This window comes from Rhinichthys klamathensis, unplaced genomic scaffold (genome assembly GCF_029890125.1).
Source record: "Rhinichthys klamathensis goyatoka isolate OS25496 unplaced genomic scaffold, OSU_Roscu_1.1 h1tg000605l_1, whole genome shotgun sequence".
NCBI lineage: Eukaryota > Metazoa > Chordata > Actinopteri > Cypriniformes > Leuciscidae > Rhinichthys > Rhinichthys klamathensis.
In genome coordinates this window covers 123,003-150,627 of record NW_026607060.1, presented here as the reverse complement: position 1 = coordinate 150,627, position 27,625 = coordinate 123,003, and the positions used below count along the sequence as shown (strand labels likewise).

General features: G+C 37.3%; 2 protein-coding genes across 2 annotated transcripts in view; both read right to left on the bottom strand.

The window, feature by feature from the left end:
* Positions 1–360: 360 nt before the first annotated feature.
* ca10b (carbonic anhydrase Xb) lies at positions 361–22,811 on the bottom strand. Its single transcript, XM_056240665.1, has 9 exons — positions 22,232–22,811; positions 19,994–20,068; positions 12,227–12,369; positions 8,231–8,416; positions 6,102–6,197; positions 2,318–2,390; positions 1,648–1,802; positions 722–893; positions 361–521 (listed from the first exon to the last, which is right to left on the bottom strand). The coding sequence occupies exons 1-9, from the start codon at positions 22,287–22,289 to the stop codon at positions 499–501; spliced, it is 981 nt and encodes a 326-aa protein (XP_056096640.1). The 5' UTR covers positions 22,290–22,811; the 3' UTR covers positions 361–498.
* Positions 22,812–24,141: 1,330 nt separating this feature from the next.
* itga3a (integrin, alpha 3a) overlaps positions 24,142–27,625 on the bottom strand; it is a 42,107-nt gene continuing 38,623 nt past the window's right edge. The window contains 6 exon segments of the mRNA XM_056240616.1: positions 24,142–24,170; positions 24,846–24,999; positions 25,646–25,771; positions 25,940–26,035; positions 26,862–26,975; positions 27,145–27,264. Of these exon segments, the coding sequence (XP_056096591.1) occupies positions 24,889–24,999; positions 25,646–25,771; positions 25,940–26,035; positions 26,862–26,975; positions 27,145–27,264 (567 nt within the window). The 3' untranslated portion in view covers positions 24,142–24,170; positions 24,846–24,888.

Here is a 27,625-nt window from a genome sequence, read left to right as displayed (position 1 = left end):
AAAAACTAAAGAGAAACATTCACCACGACCACTTCAAAGATTTATTGGGCAGATATCACTCAATTCATGTAGCACTGTAAACACTTACGTAGAGAAGGCAACATGCTCCAAATAGACCAAGGTATAGGCTTGAAATCCTTTTGTTTGCCTGGTGTCAAAGTAAAGTCTCAAGGTATTTTTTCATTCGCTCCAACAAGTCTTGAATGCACCTGCTGTTCGGATGCAAACAACGAGAGCAGACGGTCCCTCGAGAGTTAGCCGAAGACCCAAGTGTCACTGAAAACCAGTCCTGTCTGATTGAATGGTCAAAGCAATTGCTTTCAATGTCTTTGATAAACATATATTGTTAAAAACATGTAAACAAGTATAAAAGTAATTTGATTTATATTTTTACTGAAGAGTCCTCTGTCTCACTGACAAGCTTCATCCCGCAGAATGTATCCCATCTTTCTCTGTGCATTGGTCACATTTCTGAAGTAACTAAACCCCAGCAAGCCTTTATTTCAGAAGCCATTCATTCACTGAAAAGAGAAGCAGAAAATGATGATGTCAGATAACTTTCTGTGTGAAACATGCCACTTATTCACAAAGACAAATGTTTCATTTCCATCTGTTTCATGAGCAATGATGGTAAGTGTCTAATTGAGTGCTCGGCTTTATCGAACGCAGCATGTATGCTGCAGAGCCTGCGTATGTTATTGATGTGGAGTGTGACACAGACCTCTGTATTGCGGCCTCAGCACACGGTTGTTAGGACAGTCCCGTCTCTGACTGAAGTTGATGTTGGTGTGGATGCAGCGTTGGTGCAGTGGCTGGGTTGGCCGCATGTTGTCACCCATACTGAGGAAGATCTGAGACGGCTGGTTTTGACTGAGGAGACGAAGAGACTGCATCTGAAAAGATATTGGAAAGGCAATTAAGATGTTAATCTGGGCTATATTCAATATAATATAATATAATATTTTTAAATAATATTCTTATTCAACAAAGATGCAGTGAATGGATCAAAAGTGAAAGTAAAAAAATATATATGTTTCAAAGGATTTCTATTTCAAATAAACGCTGTTCTTTTGAACTTTCCATTCATCAGAGAATCGTGGGAAAATAATCATTGTTTGCACAAAAATATTAAGCAGCACAAGTGTTTTCAACATTGATAATAAGAAATGTTTCTTGAGCAGCAAATCACATATGCTGATTTCTGAAAGATCATGAGACACTGAAGACTGGAGTAATGATGCTGAAAATTCAGCTTTAACATCCAAGCAATAAATTACATTTGAAAATATATTAAAATAGAAAACGGTCATTTTTAATAGTAATAATATTTCACAATATTATTACTGTATTTTTGATCAAATAAATGCAGCTTTAGTGAGCAGAAGATACTTCTTTCAAAAACATTAAAAAAGGTTAAAAAAGTGAAGTAAAAAAAAAAAACTGTGTATATAATTTGACCTCATACTCAAAGAAATTAAGCAAAGAATTATTAACGAAGAGCCAGTTTTTAAACTGTCAATAAATTAAATAAAAGTCAATTGTAATTACTTTTCATAATATTACGGGTTTGCTATATTGATGATCAAATAATTGCAGCCTTGAAATTTGAAATATAAAAAATATTTTACAGAGTTTTCAACATGTCACCTCTATCTGTGAGATGTAAATCGGCCTATTCATTAATATCCAGGTGGCTGTCTCAAGGCACGGTGGAATAGTTATCGACCCTTCATATGTGATAAAACGGGAGGTTTCAGGATACAGCTCCTCAATATCGAGCCCCATCAGTAAGTATGCATCATCTGAAAGACATATACAAAACAAGCGATGGGCTGAGATAAATAACACACACTTACAAGATATCTAGACACATTCCTACAGGACAATACATGATATCATATCACAATTATTATTTTGTTCTGGCAATGCCGACAGAATAAAATATCACTTCTTATCCAAGACCACCAGGTGGTAATACAAAGCCAAGTTTGTTTTCCCTTTCTTTTTTCATTAAGAGTTATGAAGGTCTTCTACGCAGAAGCAATATTTCACATTCAGACTGTGGAAGCCGTTCGATTTAATAATATTGCTGGAGGCAGTTTTCAATCAAATGTAATTTAATGTTAACAATAGTAACATAAATTCAATTTAATGTCAATACAATTAATATACATTTAAATTGAATGCTAATAAAAAGCAGCTTTAAAAATTAAAAAGTGTAAAAAAAAGATTTAAAAATTAAAAAGTGTAAAAAAAAGAGCACCCCCGGCTCCACTGACATTAGTGACGAAGTACATTGGTATTTGTGGGCACTTACGTTTATATGTAATCCTTGTAATGGTCTCTCTGCTCAGCATACGGTTTAGAAATACATTTGTAGGCTCTGAAATCTGAAGAGTCAGATATCAAAGAAAACATTTAAAACCAGATTTCTGCAGCTTTTTCTGATGAAAAGGCAGAGTTTCATAAAACATGGTGTTGTTCAGTACATTAATCACAAATGACATGAGCGTTAACTTACTGCTGAGATATTTCATTACAGCTTCACCAAATCACAAGCATAATCAATAATAGTCTAGTAGAATTTATTCTAGGGGCATCTGGACGTGTTTTTTTTTTCTTCCATGTACTGAAGATGAATGGCTTTCATCCATGTGCCTTCATTAGTAGCAGAATGGTGGAGATTCCCCGACATCACGATCACTGCGAAGCGGGATGAAAGTGAACGGGGGGAGGTGGAGGAGGCTGCAATGCTGCAATACCTTCATCTGAACTGTGGCAGTTCTGCCCCAATTTACACAGAAGTCACGATTCAAACCATCAGGGAGGCGACTCCTGCTGCAATCGGCGAGTCTTACGTCATGCTGTGTGATGAGGTTAATGCCGAGGAATCTCCACCATTATCTCACTTTAGTTTGGAGGAGAAAAGTGGTAAATAAACAGAAATCAAGACAAGACTCAATGGCCTTTTTAAAGATGAATTCGTTAACTAAATTTGAATGTAAAACATGGCATTTCACATGTCCACTAGGGTTCATAGATTTGTTTATTATTTTAATATGTTCCTTGAGGTTCACTTATGATGTTAAAAAACAACAAATATGCGTATACTGTATCCAGTGTCGACAGCATCAGTGATTATACTGGGCTCTATTTGCTTTTGACGTGACGCTCACATGGCAAAATGTCAGCAGGTAAAGGTGGGATCAATAGTTTTTGAAAAACACTTTTGAAAACTGTGTTGGAACGACTACCAAAACACACTTGTAACCAATCAGCAGTAAGGGACGTGTCTACTAATGATGGGGAGGAGAGAGAGCGCAAAAAATATTAGCCGAACGACCATAGAAAGAGATGGCAGATAAAAAACAAAAGAGGAAAATGAAAAACAAAAAGCGGAACTTAAAATTAAAAAGAAGGCTTATGATTAAGCAAGAGATAGAACTCGTGTTCAAATCGGAGAAGCTTACCAGCGCTGGAGAGAACTCAAGGAGCGAGAAGGCCTAACATCGGACGCGAGTTTGCTTTATTTCTTCTTGATAGGCGAGTAACATTGTTTAGCTTTGTTTCACAGAACTTATGCTGGCCATTGCTTGAATATGCTCGTGTGTCATCTTTGCTTGTTTTTTCATTTGCGATATTATTGTCGTTCGATTCAGCTATGAAAAAGACACATATAAGCCTGGAGTGTTTAAACCTCATCCACTGTCTGTTTCAAGCGTCTGCTCCCAAAGTGTGTCTGAAAAGTAAGATAATTTACTCCTAATGTTTGTTTCCTTTGGTTCCTCATAGTGATGATATAACCCCCTAATCTTGCTATAGTTGTAATATATTCCTTACTATGACTGTCGTGCTCGTGCTATCGAGTTGATCATGATAACATAGTGGGTGTTAAGCGTCGTCTTCCACGCTTCCTCTTCCAAAACTACTGATCCCACCTTTAAGCAACTGAACGCCAGTAGGCGGGGCTTATGATGCGATGATGCTGTTGTACATTAGGCTTGTTTGAGATGCGCCTTGCCTCGCCTGAAATGTAGTCGAGAGTAGGCGGCTGCAGTGAGAGGAGGAGTGATTTTTGAAAATAACAAAAACTACGACTTTATTAAACATTGTATTGTCTTCCGGTTCTGTCCGCAGTGACGCTGCTGATGTAAGACGCTGCTGACGTGTTCTCTGGTAACCAGTAACTAGAGAACACGTCAGCAGCGTCTTACGTCACCAGCGTCACTGCGGACTCGTGAACGCAGAACCGGAAGAGAATACAATGTTTAATAAAGTCCTAGTTTTTGTTATTTTTGGAGCAAAAATGTTTTTTCGATGCTTCAAAACATTCTAACTAACCCACTGATGTCACATGGACTACTTTGATGATGTCTTTATTTCCTTTCTGGACAAGGACAGTATACCGTACATACATTTTCAATGGAGGGACAGAAAACTCTCGGACTAAATCTAAAATATCTTAAACTGTGTTCCGAAGATGAACGGGCTTGGAACGACATGGGGGTGAGTCATTAATGACATAATTTTCATTTTTGGGTGAACTAACCCTTTAAGCTGTGTCGTCAGTAAGTCGTTTCCCATCATGCTTTTGATCAGCGCAGTCGGTGGAGAGCAACTGCACGCGACTGCAGAATCCGACACGTGCGCCTTGCGGTCACGAGAGTTTTTTGACATACGTCAGCATGACATCAGAGCAAGTCTGACCACACTCGGACACATTTCTAACCAGATTTTGCTCATCTCAAACAAGCCTAATGACTTACAATGATTGCCGCGTACAAATGTACGTTAAGTCCATGAGACCGTAGGATGTCCCATTTAGTAATTTTAGGTTTCAGAAGGGTGCTCAAGAGTGCCCCCTTTGCAATCTATATGCGCCCTCCTCGATGCGTACTTTTGCCGAGCCCGCACTGAAGCAAGCTCCACAGCAGACTTCTTCCCGACAGTCAAAGCGGCATTACGTCACGAAAGTGCGGACAGGTAGACCGAGAGTGTTTAGGGTGCCATATGGGACAGGGCCTTATTTCAAATAAGCCTACTCTGAAAAAATAGATTAGTGGTTCAATCCCATTCTCCCTTTTCCCAGCATGCACTTGGGCATGATTCATTAATATGGTTTGAACACTTGTCAGTTTTATTTACACTGTTTTTGTTAATTTTGTAATCATGCGTGTGAAGTCAAACAGAAGTCAAGCACTTTACTCTCCATGACATATAAATGTCTCATCAAAAATATAATAAAACAGATTTCATAGAGCTCTTTTTAAGTTGTGACTTCATAACCTTATTTTTACTTTCTTAACATAGGAATAGTAAGTAAATAAAAAAGTAAATATTCATGGATATTTTTTCACTATTACTTGATAAATCAGAATCTTTTGCAGTCCACTTTACAAGCACAGAATGCATATGCCAAGGCAATACTGATGAATAATGATGAAGAGGTGACTTTGAATAAAACAATAAAAAGCTTTTAGTGATTATGTTTTATCCTGGCAGTCAAATCAGAAAATCTTTTTCTGGCCTTGTGTACCAAGGATGCAAATTTTTTGCTCAAGAGAATTGTTATCAGAAAAGTATTTTATTTATTTTGCAATTCGTCAAAAATATGATTCTCCTTTGTCATTGAGTTGTCATTTATTTTTAAATAATTTAGAGTCTTATAAATGAATTATATTTTATTAGTTTGTTCCCTTGAAGCAACATGGATGCATAATGAATGTAGTGGATATGAAACAATGGGGGCCGAATACTGCAGATTTTTATATTTGCTTAACTTTTGAGAAGAAAAACGATTTAAGAGCAAATTCTATTCGATTATTGTATGTTAAATTTCCAGTATTCATTAAAGGTAACATTGCTTTAATAATAGGGCATGAAAAATTTCAATGAATAAAATTACTACATTATATAATGCTTAAAAATACCAAACCATTACGTTAGAACTTTTATGGCATGTTGATTCATGTACATTAATATTTGACCTGATCTGTTAAGTGTACTGTATATAATGTTTGCTAAAGATGAATGGAGTTTAAGACTGATTATGAAGTGTCTCCTTTCCATTGTATACATTTAAAGCAACGGAGTCTACTAACCTTCATGAAGATAGAAACAACTGCAATTCCATTAGGACTCCTGGCGGCATCACTGTAATTTAAATACAAATCCTGATTATAATGGATGAGTTGCACCTGCGAAAAGAAAAAAAAGAAGAAGTGTGACTTCCAGTAAAACACTAACAAACACCTGCTAGGTAAACGTGTACACGGAGCCAAACCATTGTGACTGTACGACTGCCTGTGATCTAATCTCAAAACAGCTATTATCCATAAAATATGCCCATAAATGATGTGTATATAACAGCATATCTCCATTAACTTCCTTTATGTCAGCTTGTAATCTCGTGTGACACTGTAATGAGGGTCAGTACATTAATCCGAATAAATATTTTGCTGTGTGTTGTGTATAAATTGTTAATGAATTGTTAATGGGAACATTATGAAGCTCCTTTATGCTCCTCCATCCTGCTTTATTGTTCTTTCAGCGCAGCTCAATGAAAGCAGAGAGATGGAGCCCAGGAAATCTGCTGCTTAATTTTCAGTGGCTCAAAATTGCATTGGAGCTCATTAGAAAATATGCTTCAGTCATCAGTTATAATGAGCTTGCTTGTCAGCTTCAGGATGAAGTTGTTGGAAAGCTGCTACCCATATAACCTCATTTGGATTAGGAAAATGAAGAGAAGCTGCTGACTTCAGTGAAATCAGAGGTGAGGTGAGGATCACAGAGGGACGCACATCTTTGCGCCAAGATAAAGAGTAAACATTTCAACTCATTAAAATGATTTGATATGTCTGGCACAAATTGATGTTCTTGACAGTTTGAAAACTGGCTGGTGTTGTGCATTAATAATAGTTTGCTCTCTTTCAGTATTAAACTATATACAAACACTGTTTTTTATAGACTTTATGGACTTCTACTTTACACTTTTTTAAATGTTTTTGAAAACATAAAAAAAACATTTATTATCGTAGTATTATTGTTAAGAAATTATCAATGTGGAAAACAGTTGTGTAAAAATTTTTTTTTCAAGGTTCTTCAAAAGAACAGCATTTATCTGAAATAGAAAGCTTTTCTAACGTAATAAATCTCTTCATTGTCACTTTCACTTTTGATCAATTTAATGCATCTTTGCAGATTAAAAGTATTAATTTCTTTCCAAACAAAAACCGGTAGTGTGTAATGTTACAAAAGCTTCCTATTTCAGATAAATGCTGTTATTTTGAACTTTTTATTCAAAGAATCCTGAAAATTATTGAACACAACTGTTTTTAACATTGATAATAACAATAAATGTTTCTTTAGCAGCAAATCATCATATTAGAATGATTTCTGAAGGATCATGTGACACTGAAGACTGGAGTAATGATGCTGAAAATTCAGCTTTGTCATCACAAGGATAAAGTACGTTTAAAAATATATATTCAAATAATTTTTATTTTAAATTGTAATATTTCACAGTATTCCTATTTTTACTGTATTTTGTATCAAATAACAGCAGCATTGGTGAGCATAAGATACTTCTTTTAAAAACATTAATAAATCTTCCAGATGGTGTATGCATTGTATTTGTTATATATTTTTGAATAGATTAATAGATTCAAACAAAAAACTGGTCTGTCTGTACTCAGACTGTTTTTCCTCACTATACACATGTACATTTAAAGCACATGACCAATTCATATCCTGTGACTGTGCAAACTTGAAGATGACTCATTGCTTTGTTTTTATTTAGCCTATTCTTACAGCAAAATCACTTCCATAATCCTGACTTTTGCCCTTAATCCTGAATAAAAGACTTTATTAATGCAAACTCAGTGACACCGCACAATGCACACATTTTCAGAGAAATCACAAATTTATCACTCTAGTGAAAAATGCAACAATTGATTTGGCTTTGGACAATTTCTTTGATCTGCTCAAATGATATCTCATTGTCTTATTCTGTTTCAAGTTGTCGAAGGAAAGCGGACTGAGAGAAGGAGATATTTTCATTTCTAGTGTAAAAATAATTTGATAAAAGGGACTAATTACACAATTTTGCATACTCCATTAACTTCAGTGCCAGTACTTCAAGGGTCTGTCGCCGCATCCAGACGTTTGAAGGAAGACAGGTTTAACTGAATCCCACAGAAGTGATGTATTTCCAGGCTCTATGTTGGCTCACCTCTCCAGGGAAGGCCTGGCCGTTGAGCAGGTGCTCTGAGCCCTGCCTGTCCTCGCTGCCAAAGTGAAGCCGGATCTCCTCCAACCTGTAGCTGTAGCTCAGCGGCCCGCCAGAGATGTTCACCAGGTGTGACTTGTCTGGGCGCAGTGACACGTGTCGGCCCGTGTTATACATCGTTCCACTGACCTGAAAAAAAACAAAACAAACATGTCTGGATCAGACATTCTTATTTCTGACCTTTTATGATAAAACAATATTAAGTGATTCCATGTTTACATTTGGGAGGACAAAGGTGAAGCCGTTTTCACCTGGCTAAGCTAAAAGGCATTACATGCACTGTTTGACATTGTGCCTCCCGCACAGGGAATTCCTGGAAAAATAGGCACTAACACAATGAACACATTAGTTAGTTCTGATGGACTGAGGTTTTTCCAGGTAAACCTGGTTGACAGGTGCAACTGCTGAGGTAGGAATTATGTAGAAAATGCATCTGAGCTGAAAGATGAGAGCCTATGGAAAACAACACATGGAATATTTTGCCTTTACTTGATGTTAACGTTGCTAGTTATGATTACTAATTGAGACCAAAATGTGTCTTGTTGTGGCGCCCTAGTGATCAGAACATCTTTGTAAACAGCTGTGAGAGTGTGCGTGAAGGTATCCTAATGGGAGATTTCCAATTCCAGTCGCCTCATTTGTGATCTAGAGACAGTTTAAGAAGTGCTGATCCCTCAGGAACATGAGAATGAGCGATACATTTAGCCTGACGTGTCATAGGATAAATTCTGAGCAAGAGGTAATTACGATCACTTTGAACTGTAGCTCTGAAATAATTTAGAATAAAATGGCAACTTAAGCTGAACTATAATACTAGGAATGACACTGATTATTCACAGGATTAATCACAACTGTCCACCAAAACACAGAAGACTGTGGAAGCCCGTTTCCAACTCTGACCCTTTTTCCTCATAATTGCAATTTTATTTCACATAATTGAGTGACTTCATGTCTCACAACTGTGACTTTATCTCAGTTGTCACTTTATTTCTCACAATTGCAACTTTATATCTCACATTTGTGCCTGTTTCTTGTAATTGCAACCTTATTTCCTGTAATTGCGTCTTTATATCTCACAACTGCCACTTTATTTCTCACCAGCATTATTTTAGTTATATTTATACACTATTATAGAATTAGCTTATTTTATATTTTTTAATTTTAGTTTACGGTTGAGTAATTTTGTTATGTTCTTTTGTAATTTTTATTCGTTTTTTCAATATTTCTATTTAGCTTCAATTTATATTTATTTCAGTTTTAGTAATTGTAGTACTTCAACTTAAATGTATTTTATTTCAGTTAGTTAAAAACAGAAAAAAGATTTAGTTTACAATTTTCAACTAATATTTATATTTCAGCTTTTTTCAATTAACAAAAATAACTTTTAATAGTTTTAGCCAACAATAACAACACTGTATTTCACAGTTGTGACTATATTATATTTCATATTTTAACCTATGTCTCACAATTACCTGAACTAAAGAGACGTAGAAAAAGAACAAAATAAATACGCTATTTCCATTCAGTAACTTAAAGGTGCAATATGTAACTTTTCTTCAAAAATGAATCCTTTTTGTATTGCCTGTGTGTGAAGGGGTTGTAATCACACATTACAACGATCCACTTGTCAGGTTTTGCTATTACCTCTGAAGGCCAGTATTCCTATTTCTATGTGAAGTCTCTGGGTCGGATTTTCTGCGAAATCCATCGGATGTGACGTGCATGCGCGCTCCCGAGCCTCTCTCCTTTTTATATACAGTCTATGCGACGGCACTGCAGCTAAACGACATGGAGTCTGATAACACCCAAAAACGACCTGCCTCCAGCACAACACACACTCCAACACAAACTCCACATAAATATAAAAAACAAAACAAAAATGTATCTGCTGAAGCTCGTCAGGCCAAACGTGAATCGGATCGACTTGGGACGAAAGCACGGATCAACATCGGCAGAGTGTTTGAATTATGTAGAGACCTCCGCTATTTTTATTGTGATAAATTACAAGTTTTCAGATATGCTGAAATAATGGTTAACTGTAATGAAATAGCAAGGTAAACTACAACATACATGAGACATGAAATGAATACAAAACACTGTTCCAGGATAACAAAAAGTAGGTGCTTTAGGATGTAACTTTTATTTTATGTACTAGATCTACTGTCCAACGTCACTCATCCCACTACTATCATATTGTTTATAATATAATACACATTTCCAGACACGTTCAGTACAGTAATGTTACTTCCTACGATCTTACTGTTACACTGAAATTGTTCAGTCTAGTTCACAAACCGTTTTCGTTATCATATTATACATTCATCTATATAGGCTATGTTGACATTGCTGATTGTGAAAGATACACGAATAGTTAGTGAAATGCCTTATGCTAGATAACACCACATGTCGGCTAAATGCAGTCAATGTAACGTTATCATGGTACGAGCATGGAGCATTAGTTCAACGTCAAGCTGATAAAAGTAGACTATTATTGTAACGTTGCAGTGGGAGTTTACATGAGTTTCCAGGATGTTGTGTGATGCTTTCTCCGGTGTGTTGAAAGTCTCAGTGTGGCCGGTACCATGAGTGCTCGCTCTTGTGTTCGAGCACGCGCAAGAGCACGAGCACTCTTGTAAAAATTGGTTGCAATCTGAAACATCACCGATAGAGGCCGCTAAAAAATACATATAGCACCTTTAAGAATGAATGAGCGCCTTGTCTATCTAAAAGAGACCATAAACTTTTCCATTACAGCCTACAGTTTTCATGCATAAATTCCATTATTTAACAGCCCTCTGGTTACCAACGCCACTAACCAATCAAACTGACTTGAATTCATGGAGAACATTTAGGTCTCCAATGGAATTTTCTCTAGGAATAACATCAACTCCCCACATACAGAGTGCAGTCATAACAAGCTCAAAGGAGCAGTGCATACATAAATGTAATTGGGTCTCTTGAAATAAGAGCAGAAAAACCTCCAGAGAAAAACAACAGCAGACTTTTATTCCGGGTTCCTGACTAAGGGTACTAATGTATTATTGAGAGAAGATGAACTAGGGTATATTATCCATAAGCACAACCTCTTGGAGCTTCACTGGAGAATTCTTCAGTGACAGGCCCTGTCAGCACAGATGGTGAGCCTGCCTAATCTCCCCCAGCAGATGCACAGCAGCATTAATCATAAAACAGGATGTTAAATGAGGAATTAACTCCTTCCTTTCCCTCCTGCTCTATGGAATAAATAGAGCCCCTTTGCACTCAAGATCTGACAACAACCGCCTGAATCCCTTTAGAGGTCAGAGTGATGTCTTATGTACACCAACCATCAATAATCAAACACTGCATTTGTGTCTGGTAAATGAGTTTAGTCACACTAATCTGCTGACCGACTGCAGGTGCACTTCACTGAAAGCAAATGGCAAGCAATTTTGCACGCCGTAGAGAATTAGCGATCTCATTAGAGCACCGTTGTAACAAACTAACAGTAGTGGAGCATAGCCATCTTCAAAGGTTTCATTTGGAAGGCTTCACTATTATGCTTGGCAAAAATAATTGAAGATCTGCTTCATTGGCCAATTGAGGTATATAAAAAAGTCACCCAATGAATTAAGATTCAGCAACAAACCAAACAGCTAGCTGTCTAAACAACAGCCATAGAAGTAAATACAGAATGTGATTAGATTTGACAAATGGACCGCTAAGCTGGGGTTATGCCGTGTGACCCGATCTCGTCAAAATCCCAGTGAATTATGGGACAGTGTTCTAAACTGAATAATGTGTGACTGTACATCTTCTACCAGTTTAAATAATGTGAAAAATAACTACTCTATATATGATTAAACAGATATTATAGAAAGGATTATGCTGCAACTGTCAATCATAGTGTCAGTGTTATTTTAAGAAAATACGATCAAGAGCCTTCTTGTAGTTACTTACCTTACGTTGCCCTGCATTGAGTCGTAGTGGGTTGAGGAAGGGGTCAAAAATCATTCGACTGGTTTCAATGTTGACAGGCGACTGTCTCTTCCCAATTGCGCACAGGTTCCAGGCAGTGTTAACTAATCCCCAGAAAGATGGCACTAGTAAAATATAAACATAAAAAGTGAAGTTTAGAGCATTTGCTTTAAATTTCAGGAGGAGAATGTTGCGTTTGCCATTTTGTAATGGGTCATGATCTGATTGGCAGGGGATATGTTGGGGATTATCTCACATTGCTCATCCAAAATTTCCTCCGTTAGCCCCATCCATGGTGTAGATGTTGTTTATGAGTTTGGATCTAGTGGTTGATATCCTTTGAGACAACATTTTGACAAGCAATCAATTTTACCACTTAATTACCAGGCGCACCACTGGTTCTCTTTTGAGGTCATTATTGTGCATCCAAATAAGAGAACTGCATGTTAATGCGATTCGTTTCGCAAAAACAAACTCAAGAAGAAAAAAAGAAACACAGATGGAATTAGTCACATTAGACACACAGCCAAAGGACATACTTGACCTTATATGATTAATTTATTCTCTGAGATGTTTCACAGTCCTTAAACAGTAAACAACTTTATTGCTGATTGGAATGAGATTTTTATAAGTGCATTGAACCTCAAACCTCATATTTGTTGTTTTGAAAATTAATATGACAGATCAAGGGAGGAGCCCAACACCTAGGACGTCCCTGGGCCCTATTTTAACGATCTAAGCGCATGGTCTAAAGCGCACGGCATAAGTCCGAATATACTTTTGCTATAGTTTAACGACGGGAAAAATGGTTGGCAGGCGCGGCGCATGGTCTAAAAGGGTTGTCCCTATTCTCTTAATGAGTAATGGGTGTGTTTTTGGGTGTAACGTGCAATAAACCAATCAGAGTCTCTTCCCCCATTCCCTTTAAGAGCCAGTTGCACTCGCGCCATGGTGGATTCGCTGTTTACATTCGCGTGTGGAAAGACTGAACGCTTCTCCAGTGAGGAAACGGATCTGCTCGTGCGCGAGTTTAAAGCGCGCGAACAGACCATCCACGGGACAAGCCGGATTCCACCATATCTTTATGTACACAATAACAATCTTTTACATTGTAATCCTTTTATTTTTGGCTAGTTTGTGTGCTGCTGCGCATCCCTGTGTGTGTAATAAGCAGAGTGTACGCGCGTTGTGGACCTGCCTATAGGCGCACATACTAACGTGCTCTTTAAATAACAAAAAAAACACTGAGCCATTGACTTTAGACCAGGTTTCAGTAGGTCAATGGCGCAGTCTATTTGAGTAGCCTCAAAATAGCAATGCGTCTAAACACACCTCTTTTTCAGACCAGCACGCCCATGGGTGCAAATGCATTTGCTATTTAAAGAACGTGGTGCAGGACGTGAAAATGATAACTAGCAAAAAACACTTGCGTTGCGCCTGCCGTCGCATTGCACCGGGTGTTTGATAGGGCCCCCTGTCTTTAAAAGCTAAATCTATAATCTAATCTATAAGCTAAAAATAAAAGTTCTGTCATGATTGGGTGTATTTTTGAACTATCCCTTTAACTGAATCCAGCATTAGGTTAGTGGCAGGAGCGCGAGCGCAGATGATATTGTGACCCTGACCCCCGCACTGGACACGTCAAACTCATTAGATCACCAAGAGCTTGGATGCTTCAATGCAAAGAGTATCAACTTTTGTCCCCATAGGCTGAGATTATAAACAGATTTATCCAGCATGAACAAGCGATCCCCGACCTGATTTTCCTCTCATCCAGCCTGGCTCTGCAGGAGTGAAACCGGACTGGGCTACGTGATGTGTTGCCTTGTTAAATCAGAATGAGAAAATGCATTAGATACAAAGATTACGCCATAGGAAGCTGTGGAACAAGCTCTGTTCCTTCGAATGCATGAAAGCTATTTACGCGCTATTCGTGTATTTTCAGCATCTCTTTGTACAGTGACCTAAATAAATGATTGTTCCCAAAACTGTTATCTAACTAAGGTGTAATCCTGCTTTTGTCTGGGATCCTAACAGCCACTGAGCTCATTAGGTGGAATTGCTTTTTATTTTTTTCACTTCTCACTTTCACTGCCTCTCTGTGCTTTCTTAAATGTCAAGGACAGACAGAATATGCAACTGCTTATAAAATTGAAGGAGGAACCAGTAAGAAATGTGTGCTTATTTAAAAGTAGACTCAGCTCAGCCCATAATTCATAATTCAACATGTAAGATAGCAAAATTGTAAAGCCAGGTTGTCGGACACAAGTTGTATCATCTTGATCTTGAACTGGAAAATGGAAAAATACAAAAACTGTAAATATTAACATATACATACATTTAATTTTTTTATATTTTTTTTATTCTATAATATTTTGTCTAGGCTATAATAAGCATTAATAATAAGCATTAAAAATAATAATTTAGGTATCACAACATCATAAAGTACATAATGAAACATGTATATTTAATTTGAGATTTGTTAAGATTACATTTTATGCTATTATTAAATTTAAGATAATCTAAATGTAAAAATAAAGAAATCAAGTAGACAATTAAGTATCTAACATCCACTATACAGTATGTCCAGGACTGATTTTTAAAATATTTAGATATGGTGAAGATATATCATGCTTTCTTTTTTTTTTTTTTTAAAGAGCGGCAACACAAAAAAAATTAACAGCTCTATAACAAACCATGCATTCAAAAAATAAAAATCAACAGCAGCAGCCTGAGTTTATGTTTAAGGTCCTGTTGAGTGTGTTGGTATTTTTTAGCTGAACACTCTCTGAATCCATTGTTAAGGTCAGCTGAGCGTTTTGAGCTCTGTTGCTAACAGTCTGTCATATCCAGAGTGATATAGTGATTTTGCTGTAGCAATTGATGAGTGGTAGACAGATGGCACCCTCATCCTCAGGGATCTGTGCCAGATTTGGCTTTGGGTTCAATACATTAATGAGAACTCTGTCAAAGTCCTTTTTAGGTATGACAGGGGACAAATACATCAACAGTGTACAGTACAATGCAAGGCGCTGAGGTTACGTCATACTGAAAGCTGCATAAAGTCTTAAATATGGAAGAAGCACATTCATTTGATGTATTTTTACATATTCTCTTGGCTTTACACGTTTCTGCAACTGAAGATTTTTTTAACAGTGCAGTCTTCCAGATGAAGAGAAAGACATTCAATTGTTATGCTTTGTTCAGATTTGCTTACACAATGTTTGTTTATACCCCTGCCCTGAGCACAAGTGCTGATGGGAGATAGCTGAACATATACATTTAATCACAGTATAATATGAACATCATTACTCCAGTCTTCAGAGTCACATGATCCTTCAGAAATCATTCTAATATGCTGAATGCACACACACTGTCTCTGGTTTTGCTTGTGAAATATAACACATGTTGTTTTGTGTGCAGGTGAGACAAGTTTTCACCATGCAATCCAAAAGTAGAACATCTCATAGCAGCTTCAGCAGAACCCTCAGGAGAACAGAAGAGATGTTCTCAAGCAATTAACATTGTAAGATCTTTCTGCACAGCTATGTAAGCATAATGAGAGTGTGTCAAAAACAGGACAGAAATATTCATTCATGAATATGCACACATTAAAGAGAGGTAAATATCTCAAAAGAGTGAAATAAAGTCCATGACTGAAAATAGCCAATGCACGTCAATCATGAGACTTTTTGGTGTTAACTGATTAGACAAAATTATAAAATGGAAAGGGTTTTTTTCCTTCTAAACTCAAATTAGTCTCTCAAACATCTTAAAATATAAAACTGGCCCTTTTTAACTGAACGATATGAAAGCAAATTTGTGTTGCTGACTGAGAATAACATTTTATTCCTGTTGTAAGTATGATGAATCAATCATAAATGCACTTAAAGCTGATGTGTGTAATCTTTTTAGGGTTAAATACTTCCTCCTATTGAATATGCAGAGACAGCTAAGGCAGCCAACTTGTAAGTTTGATTTAGCTAAAAAGTGTAAACGCTGTCTCTGTGGTGCTTTCAAAGCATTTCCTTTTTTTGAGCATCCGACCACAACAATCCAGCAACAGTGGCTCAACCAATGACGTGCGCTTGGGGTCGGTCGGGGTTATCTGTTTGTTGACCAATGGCAGACAAGGGGGGTGTTTGGAAAACCTGTTTTGAAAAAAAATGATTGTTTCCATTTTATTTGGAGGTGCAGAAATGACACGCACTTCCCCTATGAAGTACAACTTCAACTTCACTTCACAACTATGCCTGATATTGTACAATAAGATCAGATTTAACCGTAACTGATATATTCTTTGACAACTGAACAAGTGTCACAAGCGCTTAAGGCAAACACTAAAAGATTACAACTAAACCGTTGCCTTTAGCATGCATTTGGACAAGCAAAAGAGTGTTTTACTTGTGAGGACTGTTTTGAGATGAATCCAACATGCTCTGGGAAACGGATGATGTTTGCTCTTTGAATGCTTTCTCGTCCTCTTTCTTTCAAAGTCCCTTTTTAAGTCTCAAGGACATTTACGCAATATAAATCCAGAGAGTTTTTCTCCCTTGCAGAACGCTTAATAAAGAGGTAAATTTATGTGCAATGCATATATTTATGAGTTGCTATAGGGCTTACTTGATATCCCTTACAACCATGATTGATGCTGCACTGCTGTGTCCTTGCAAGTAGATCTTGCATAACTTTGTTTTAATTGATTTTTTTTTTATAAATATAAAGACCCTTCTTTGTGAATAAGTAGGAATTGTATGGATCTGTCCCCTATAGCTTCTTTTTTTAAGCATACTAGTGTTCAAAGGGCTCCTTTGCTGGTTACATACATTACTGACTGACTACATAATTAAGTATTTCGAATAAAACTCAAAGTGTCTCAGACCTCTGCTTCAATAGTAAGCATTAATCAGTTGAGACCACAAGCTGTAAAAATAGATTAAGCTATAACCAGGCCACACGGGATCAGCGCCCGCAGAACAAGATGTGCGGAGAATTAATTCATCCAGTGTTTTACGCCTGCGTGTTCAACTATATTCGATATGATTTGATTATTATTACATTTTACAATGTTTAAATCCATTTTGCCAAATTCTACAGATTTTGTATCGGAAAATGCTAATCAGATCACAAGACTATACACTTCTATTTAAAAGTTTTTAAATGTTTTTGAAAGTCTCATTTGCTCACCAAGTCTAAATTTATTTGATTAAAAGCACAGTAAAACTGATGTTATAAAATATTATTACATGGCTTGGTTGAATTCTAATGTAGAATGCGGTCTGTTATTTCTTGATAACAGACGCTGCAAAGTATAACCATAACACACCGTTGCCATGAAAAACAGAGCGTTGCCATGGACGCAGTTCAGAGACTATTTTCTTTAGCGGAAGCAATACAATCGTTTTTAAATCAATAAACTCCCCTTTAAATCAATATTTTGTGTCAAATTATTGATTTATTTGGTAGGTAGCCATGTGATAAGCGGGATAATGTATAGTGAGGCGGTTGTAATAGCGAATACAACCCCTTCAGGATGATTCAAGACCCCATAATCAGCCTGTCGGGGTTGTAGTCGCTATAACAACCGCCTCGCTATACATTATCCCTTACTTATTACAATTTAAAGGTTTCTATTAGAATATTATTTTAAAATGCAATTTATTTCTGTGGTGTCAGAGCTGAATTTTCAGCATCATTACACCAGTCTTCAGTGTCACATGATAATTCAGAAATCATATTTTTTTTATTTATATTTCTTATTATTATTAATGTTGAAATTGGTTGTGCTGCTTAATACTTTTGTGGAAATCGTGATATATTTTTTGAGTAGAAAATCAGAAGAACAGTAGCCTGTTAATTTGAAATAGAATATTTTTGTAACAATTTGTAACAGTGTTTTTAATGAATATTTGCTGAATAAATGTACTTTAAAAAACAGTGTCTGGGTAACGCATTACAAGTAATGCGAGTTATGTAATCAGTAGAGATGTGCCCGAAGCCTAAATCCGAATTCGGAAAGGCACAGAAAATGAGTAACGCATACGGGGCCCCTAAAAGTTAGGCTTGCTGCGGTAGTTGGTTACATAACATTACAGTGCATCAGATTTCACTTCTCACGTGAAGATAGTAAGGAGAGAAGAATGACAGGGTGGACGATTTAGTGTGAAACAGATCCTGAGCGTCATTGAACAATAATATCTTATCTTGTTAAATGAGTGGTCCGTACCGTCCCTCCCTATGAGTGTGATCCCAAATTCGAAAGTGAAAGTAAAAAGCGTGCGCATTCAAGCAACACATTGATAGCAGCTCCTTGACACCCGCAAATTATATACAATATAATTAATTACCCAAATATAATTGCGAAAGAAAGCAAAAGCATATTTTTTTCACATTACCATGTCCTTTCCGAACATAGCATTTTTCTTCGGCCACATCCCTAGCAACAAAATAGCTTACTTTTTCAAATAAGTAACGAAGTTAGACTAATTGTAAGCATGCATTTACTCATCTCATTTGCACAAAAACAGATTCAGTATTCTTCAAAATGAATAAAAACAGTGAATTGCAAACTCGGAATATTACGCAAACCTGCAATAATTAAATATAGGCTAAATAACACAAATATACTTTACGTATTTTTAATCTCACTTTATTAACCTATGTCTTTCCTGGTGACCTTCGATGATCCAATTCAACCATAACAAAAAGCAAAAATTACTCTATATAAACATCACATTTGTTTTTTTTTGTTTATTGCTGATGAAAGAGTGCTGAAATGTCTCTTTTCCTGCGAAAACTTTCAGCCCCAGCATGGCAGCACAGCTGCATGGTTTGTTTGCGCTGCGCTCTATACTGTACAGGAGTGAATTTGTATTTCCTTCAACTTTTTAGTGTGAAAGGGTCTTTACATTTGACAAAATATAACTTCTTTTTGGTTTTTAAAAACAAGCAAGAAAAGCCAGCCCAGGTGAGAAAATGGCACACATTACTTTCCATAAAAAGTAACTAAGTAATGCTTTTTGTAAAACAATATAGTAACACATTCATTTTAAAAGTAACTTTCCCCCACAGTTAAAAACTGTACATAAAACAAAGAACATTGGAGTAGCCTATGTTTTACAAGAAAAGTCTTTGTCTTTCTATATAAAAATTTCTCGTTTAATTCAGTGTCTTGCTGTTTCTTCGTATTTATTAATAAAATTGACTTATTTCCGAGTGTAAATGGTTTTTAAGTAAATCCTACACCATTTTTTAACTACTAATTTATTTTAAAAAACAGACTGGGGAGTGTCTGGGAAACTTGTTTGAAACACTCATTGTTTTTGCACACAATTCCGTTTGGTGATTACACACTTCAGCTTTCAAGTTCACTTTTAAAATAACCTCTATCTTGCATGTATATCATTTAACAACCTTAAAGGTATCAGGCTAACTAATCTAGTGAAATGTAGGCACTATAAACTCCCCATTTAATCTCCCAACTATGATGCAGCAATTGCAAAGAACTGTTAAATACTGTTCACACCATTTGTGTAAAATGCACCTCCTTCACACCGTGTTCACATACATTAAAAGTGTGAATCAAACAGAATAAAATATTCATTGGCATCCTGAAGTTTTATGTGCTATAAGTCAACACACAAAGCCTCTGCAGATCTTGCGAGTCTTAGTGCGGCAAGCAGCATGACTCTTGACAAGACACATTCTGCATAATCTCACACTTTCTTTTCTTTCTTTTGAAAGGCTTACCTGGTATAAAGCTCCCTTGGACAAGATCTTTGTATGCCCACCAACCATCGTGCAGCTTTGATGACACTGGCTGTGCTGCGGGAAAAGAAGAGATTCACACATCACTCACCCACGGCTTTTTGAAAATACAGTCACACCTGTAATAGACCCCAACCCCCCAAGGAGATGAGTTTCTGCTGTCAAATGAGAGGATGAAGTTGTCTCTAATGATACAAGGCACATTTAAAAAGTCTTTTTGAGGCAAAACTCGACGCATTTTACCCCCCAAAAAAAAAAAAAAAATGTAGCATGCAAATTTATAAAGTCAATATTTGCCAATAGCACCGCTTAATTGCAAGAAGAATAAAAAAACACATTTGTGAGATGACGACAGATGCATCCTGGATCCTCTGCTCTGGGCCCTGTCGGAGGAGCTGGAAAGTAGGTCACAGAGGCAGCAGACTCCAGCATTCTGAATTCACTCTGTTATCTCACATCACTATTCCCCTCACCTCTCTCCCTCTGGCTTCAGGTTGCAGCTTGCATCATATCCACTGCCAAGTCAAGCACTCAGGGCTGCACTTTAATACACCACACCACAGCTCTACTCTCAAGCCAGGTTGCTTTGATGTGCCCGTCATGAACGGAGGATTGGAGCCCAATTTTCTTCCACCCCAATTTATTGACATCTGTATCTGAGATATGAGAAGCTTGTGCACTTTCACTTATGTGGCTCGTAGGAAGCTGCCATTTCTGAGGCTACAGTATCTAGAAGCATCGAGAGCCACAGATTTGCTGTAAGTGCAGGTGCTGAGACACCGAGAGATTTGCGAAATGCTGACACTCGATTGAGCCCGGCTACCCATATATCATCTCTGCTGTGTGTGGCTCCCTGTGAGATATTGAACTAAACATAAAAAGGCTTGTATTATTTTACACCGCACGTTTTTTGACACGCCTGAGTCACTTTGATATTATTGGCTGGAATAAGGAAAATAATCCTCATGCATTTAACCAGGTGGCTTGATTTTGATTTTCCTCACACTCTCAGCCGTCGACATTCCTGTACTAGACTGACCTCGAACCACACGTCAACTTCCTTTCAAACATACAATACGGGCTTTTCCTTTCATCCACATATCTTGCTCTTTGCAGTTGAAGATCTTGTGAACTTGTGTCTGTTTTTTTTATAGATGCCCATCCCCAGGAGGAAGATGACGTCAAACTCAGAATTGCCTAAACAAACTGGGTACTTCACTAGTGCAGAAGCACATAGTACACCATAGACTCTAGATGAGCTTTACTCTGAGGATCATGCCTCACTGACAACCTTTCTACATAGATTTTTTATTTGTCTCGTGTCCCTTTTTATGTCTTTCTTTTTTGTTTCTTAGCAGTGAAAATCCTTTTATAGTGTTTAATATAACAATAATATGTTTGTACTCATTAGAGAAATGTCACGTTTGAGAAAAGTATGACAAAGATGAAAAGGATTGAGAAACGAAAAGAAAGCAGTTGAAACCAGTCTAAGATGGTTTGCTGGTCTCCTAGCCTGGTCAAACATATCTATTGGCTGATTTTGAAAAGGGTTTCAGCACGTTTTAGCTGATCAGCCTGGCAGATCACCTGGACCACCTGAAGACCAACTCGGCCAGGCTGGGAAGCCATTTTAAACCACATTAAAATCCAGCAAACTATCTTAATCTGATTCTTCGAATCCCTGGTCATTCTTTTCTCAAAACCTATGTTGTTGTTGTTGTTGTTTTTAGCGAGGAATATAAGAAAACATAGCTATGCAGGAAATTACATTTTTGGGAAGCAATTTCCCCCCTCCAAATCCCTGCTGTTCCATTTAAAATATTTTCATTTTTGAAATGACGACCTTGTTGGAAGAAAAAAAAAACACAAGCTAAAACCAGCCTATCTGGTCTCTGTTCCAAACTGTTCTACTGGTTTTAGAAGGTAGTCCCACATAAGACCATCATGATTTGGCTGGAGGACCATCTTAGCTAAAGCCTGCTTAAACCATAGCATCTTTAGTCTGGCTTCAGAATGTTTTTTTTTTCTTCAGCAGGACGAACAGTCAGTAAACAATCGCTTCAGACAGTAAATTCAGCATTTTGTTATGAGAAAAAGAAAAAAAGCTTTGGATGTTAATGCATTGCCAGCATAATGAAAATTCTGCTATAGTCTATTAACAACAGAGCTTCCAGCATCTTAAGCATCCTGAGAGTGAGTTTTCATATGTGAACAGTTTACCTTCTACAATGATGACATTAACGTTGAGAATCAGAATGAACTCCCAAACGTGCGGCATTCTTCATTTAGTCCATCAGGTAATAATTAACTTGATAACACTTGGTCAAAGTCTGAAGCGTCATTCCCCGCGAGCGACGCTGACTCGCGCGCTCCCGTCACTCTCAAATATGATGAACATCGTCCTCTCCAAAAGATGCGACCCACCGCGCAGATTTACTATGAAATTTACTAAACGATAGACCACTTGACAGTTCACAGCGTAGAAACTTGAAAGTCCAGACACCGACCTCTCGGCTGGTATCGCGAAAACCAAATTAGACCAAACCAATATCTTTATTTATCCTTGTTTGTGCTGTTAGGTTAGTCGTGGATGGTGTTTGCGGCGTTACCTGACAGAGCGCGCGGATCTGAGGTTTAGCTCGTGCTAATCCCCCTGCAGGCGGGGCTCGCGCTCCCGTGACGCTCGCTTGAGAATGCGGTTAGTTTTGACATCTATTCAAACTCTAATGCAATTACTTTCCTGCTGGTGTGAGGCTTAACAGGATTAGAAATGATCACATTCCTGTTCATTACTTACAAAATTAGCAACACGAGCGCGTATTAAAGAAAAAACATGCAATCTTTTATTAAGCTATCACTTCTAACGCAGAGCTAATTAATGCACACGTTTAAAAAAAAAATTCTTTAGATGCGTCGATTTACAGGCCTGTTGACATGAGAGCACAGGGCTTATTTTCAACAAATTAACGTTTAAGTTAGCTACATGTAAACAACATCCACGTATTTATTAAAACGTTTTAAACATAAATAAATCACTGTTAAAAAAAACATCCACAAAATCTTTTTTAGACAAATTTAATTGTCACATTTACAACATACATAAAGACCCACAATATCTAAAATATGACTATGAAATTCACTAACAAGAATCAGAGCATGAAACATACATGTAAGGCCTACACATCACCCCAGAGTAGAGCTAAAACTGGCTGAATTTGAGATTAGATCTCGTCCCAATTGCATAGGCGATGAATATTCTTCCGTCTGTTTACGGTGTCGTGTATAACGAATCACATTCGGTAGCTGTTCATGTTTTTTTTTTTTTTTTTTTTTTCTATCCATCACTGTTTCACATAAACGTGACCTGATGCAAGATAAAAATATATAAAGCAAGAACCAAATGAGAAGGATGAAATGAGTCATGACTGGGCAACAGATTTTAGCACTATCGGAAAACCTGAAGAGAAAATGCTATTTTCAGTTAGGGCACATAACAATAACAATAAAATCCTCACACAGATAATAAGAACGAAAATCAAAATACACAGAGTTCAACTGTAAGTTCACACTTACACTGAATTTACATTCACATTCATTGATGTTTAAAGGTTTGGTTTTCTGTATTCTATATTATCTTAGTGACAAATCAGCAGAATTTGAAACAATGTTTTTTAGTTATCTTTTTGTCAAAACGTATCTTTCATTTGTGGTGGGGACAAATCTGAAAACCTTCTTGTTGAGCCCTCCAGCATACATACATACATTCAGTTGAAAAACAGTAATAAAATAAACATCAAAACATAAATCTCACACACAGTCTTCTGTATAATCAGTTCATATCAGGCTGTTTTAAATGAACATCTTCAATTGTATCAGATATCCAGATGAAGTTCCAATAAAATCAGGTAGAGTTGCGTTGATTCAGATAATAAACGTCTGTAAACGTCCATTTTTACTGTCTAGAAGAGACAGTTTGAGAGTGCACTCATCAGTAGTACTGTTTCTTTTCAGTCCAGTTTGTGATCCAGTGTTTCTTGTTGTTCGTTGAGTCCACAACCAAAAAGCCCTGGTTTACCTGGTACTGTTCCTTCTTACAAATCTTCACGCCTTGGTATTTTGGCATAGTTCGGAAATAGGCAGCCCGCTTAAAAAAGCCACTCTGCGAGAAGACATAAGAAAAAGAGCATTGTGAGCAAGGCGAGCATCTTACCACAGGATGCATGTATTCAGAGAAGCTTTGAGAAATCTAAGATTGACTGAAGTAGATTACAAGATTAACATTATATAGCAACCGAGAGAACGCATTCTGTAAATTCAAGTGAAATTATGAAGAGAGCAAATTATTATGAGACAGAGAGTCTGTAAAAATGTGTGATAAATTCAGCGGCAGGTTGTGAAAGGGAAAGGAAAGCTTGTTATCTGTAAGAGAAGATGGGATCAGAAGGAGTTTGTTGCCTCAGTTGAAAGCAAGCCCTCAAACGGCACAAAAGAAAACAATGTGGTAACGCAGAAGTTATTAGTCATGTCAAAGCAAGAAAAGGCGTTTCGAAGTTGGATTAAAGCAATATACAGTTCATGTTTTAAGACATCATTCTATCTCCAAGATCCCAAGCCCGAGGACATAGCAAAGAGCCTCACATATCAATTTGTTTCAGGAAAAAAAAAAAAACCTCTAGTGTTTTTGAGAGCAATAATGAGAGTCGAAAACAGACGAGGGAAGCGTTGTGTCTCAAAGGGGAAGAGGAAAGACAGTATTAGTGGAGCTTCCATGGAATACATTATTGTTAATCAAGCCAAGCATTTTAGCTAGAGAGCCGTTGGCTGTGACACCTACAAACTTGCTATTTGTGTCAGAGGCCCACAAAGGCCAGGGAATCTCAGTCCTCCTCTGTAAGGCGGTCATTTTCTGATGGCTGTGTTTTCATTTCTGCTTTCTGGGCCTTGGCCTCATAAAGCTCTCTGGTGTTGGCTCTCTTGAAGAAACCACACTGGGGAACAGGATTCAGATATGAGCAATCAAACAAAGCACAAGACATGGCTGGAGAAAAGTGATCTAGGCTTGAATCAACTGTGCTCTTCTGGTATCAATGTTGTGATATAGTTGTGATATACTGAAAATAATAATATCCATACCCTTCGGTCAACATCTAGCTGTATCTACTTAAAGTAAAAAATAGAATACATAAAATTTGACTGCAAAATACTGTAAAAATGTGTTTGGGGAAATTACAAAAATCATTTATGCTGAAAATAGATATTCTATTTAACAAGAACATACTTTCACAATATAATGTGGTTAAATTGTGACTTTTTTTGTGTGGAATAATATTTTCTTTTTTTTCTTTTATATAGTGTGTGTGTGTAACATTTCACTATTTACTTAAAAGAATATATGGTTATGATTAAGTTTATGCACCAAAGTGCCATCCTGAATGCCTGAAATGTTGGATGATTAAAATGTGTAGCAATATGTGTTGCTGCTCCTCTCAAGGTGGAGTTAAAAATAAACTTCACACTTTGTTTATGGTGTTAAAGAACAATGCGATAAAATTAAGTTGTTGTTTGTGTTACTTTAACCAAAGTAATGTGCAGATGTGAGAACAAACGAGTATTGAAGCACAAAAAGTTTCTCACCTTCCACAGAAAAATGACAATCAGGCCCAGCAGAATCACTCCAGCCAGTACAGACACAATGATTATCCACAGAGGCATTTCATACGGAAGCTCTTCTGACCCTGCAGGGTCTATATCTACTGTAAACTAAACAGAGAAAAGATGTTTACTGTCATTAATCTCGAATGCACCAGAAAACGTATACAGGAAAATTGCCTCATTTTAATAATTATTTGATTTTCCCTCACTTATGCTAAATGTATGCAAGAGAGAGTTCCAGATAGAAGAGGAAACTTGGAGATGTTGAGTTTGTACCTCACGGGTGTAATTGCTCATCTTGATGGTTTGTTTGTCTGTTTTTAGACTCAGTGTGGCACTACCAAACACACGTACTCTTACAGCATTGTATTCCTGTAAACAGAGCAGCACAAATGTTATTTTCAGGACTTCAGAATGAGTATCACGTAAAGTAAGGGTTTTCGAACCCTTCCTGGAGCTTCCCCCGCATGGGGAATGATTTCCATAATAATTTCTTAATTTGGAATATGATCAAAGATTGTGCATGTGATTATCCAATAATTGTGCAAAATAGAACATTTTCACTCTGTTCAAATGAGTGAATCGGTGACTTGAATAAAGATTAGTTAATTTGGCTGAATGAGAGACTCGGTAAAATGATCCGATTTTCCCATCATCACATATATTGGACACACTCAGCTCAGGTCATGGAGTGGTCTACTAATCAGCTGGTGACTTAATTCAGCTGGATTAAATAGGGGACACATCCAAAATGCGCAGTGCTGGTGAGGATCCAGGAACAGTTCATGTTAAAAACCCTTACAGGGCTGCGTTTCCCAAAAGTCTTGCTTCTGCAATCTACTTAGGCCAATGATTTCATTTTAGGAAATGCAGCACTGTGAAGTTAGTTCTGAAAAAAAGTCTAGCATTATTTGTTTGCAGATGCCACTTTAGTTTGATGTATCTAATGTGGGTTTTAGGTCTGTCTTAAGGGTCCAAATACTTGGAGCCACTGTTTCAACTTTAACCCAAAGTATAAGGTGTATTCTGAAGGACTGGACCAGGTGTACCAAATGAACTTATCAACAAATCCACTTATATTACTTCATAAACAATGTCACAAAGCAAGTGTGGAATTTATCCTTGAGAGACTGGTATGCGACAAGTCTGCAGTAATGAGATGAGGAGGTGAAGTTTCAAATGAAAATGGAGCTCTGACCTCAAGCATTGTGCCGTTCCATAGGCGCGCTCTGACAATGATTTTGGCCGAGGTGTTCATGCCAAGTAAGGGGCAGGTGAATGTCTGACAGAGGGCAGATCCCTTGGTACAGTCCTGACATTGAGAGAGAATAAGCAGTGACAGCCAAAACGCTCTTAATTTTGTCTTTGTCTGGTCTCTGTAGCATACTACATCATGCAAAGTATCAGAGGAGACATGACATGCTAGAATCATCCAGTTGCTTAGCAACAAAACAATGGTTGAGGGAGATGGATATACTCACAAGGTTGACATGCTGTTTCCCCTGGACGGCCTGCAGGTTCGGTGAGGCCTGCGGTTGAGTCTGTTTAGACTTCAAGGAGTCCACATCTCTTTTCCTCCTCCCAGACTTGCGCTCTGACACCTAATCCACAGGAGGTAACACGTCCATAACATTAACATGCACATTATGTAGTAAGTGCATGACAACAGAGTGCTGGAGGAATGACGTATTTTTCTAGGCCAAAACCTGGAAACAAGTTAGCATTATAGTACTTTCAGTTCCATCGTCAGCGTTTTTTTAAAATTAAATGTCTGAAAACGTTTTATTCTCCGACTTAAATACACCAGTAATACCCCCCTTTTTTAAAGCTTTAACATGTCTTGGCAAAGGTGGTCGATAGCAAGTGGCTAAATGGGACTACAGGCATTGTCAGAGACATTAAATGTCATCGTGCCGAACAGGAAAACTCATGTAGTAGTCAGCTTTCAAAACCTCATTCTGT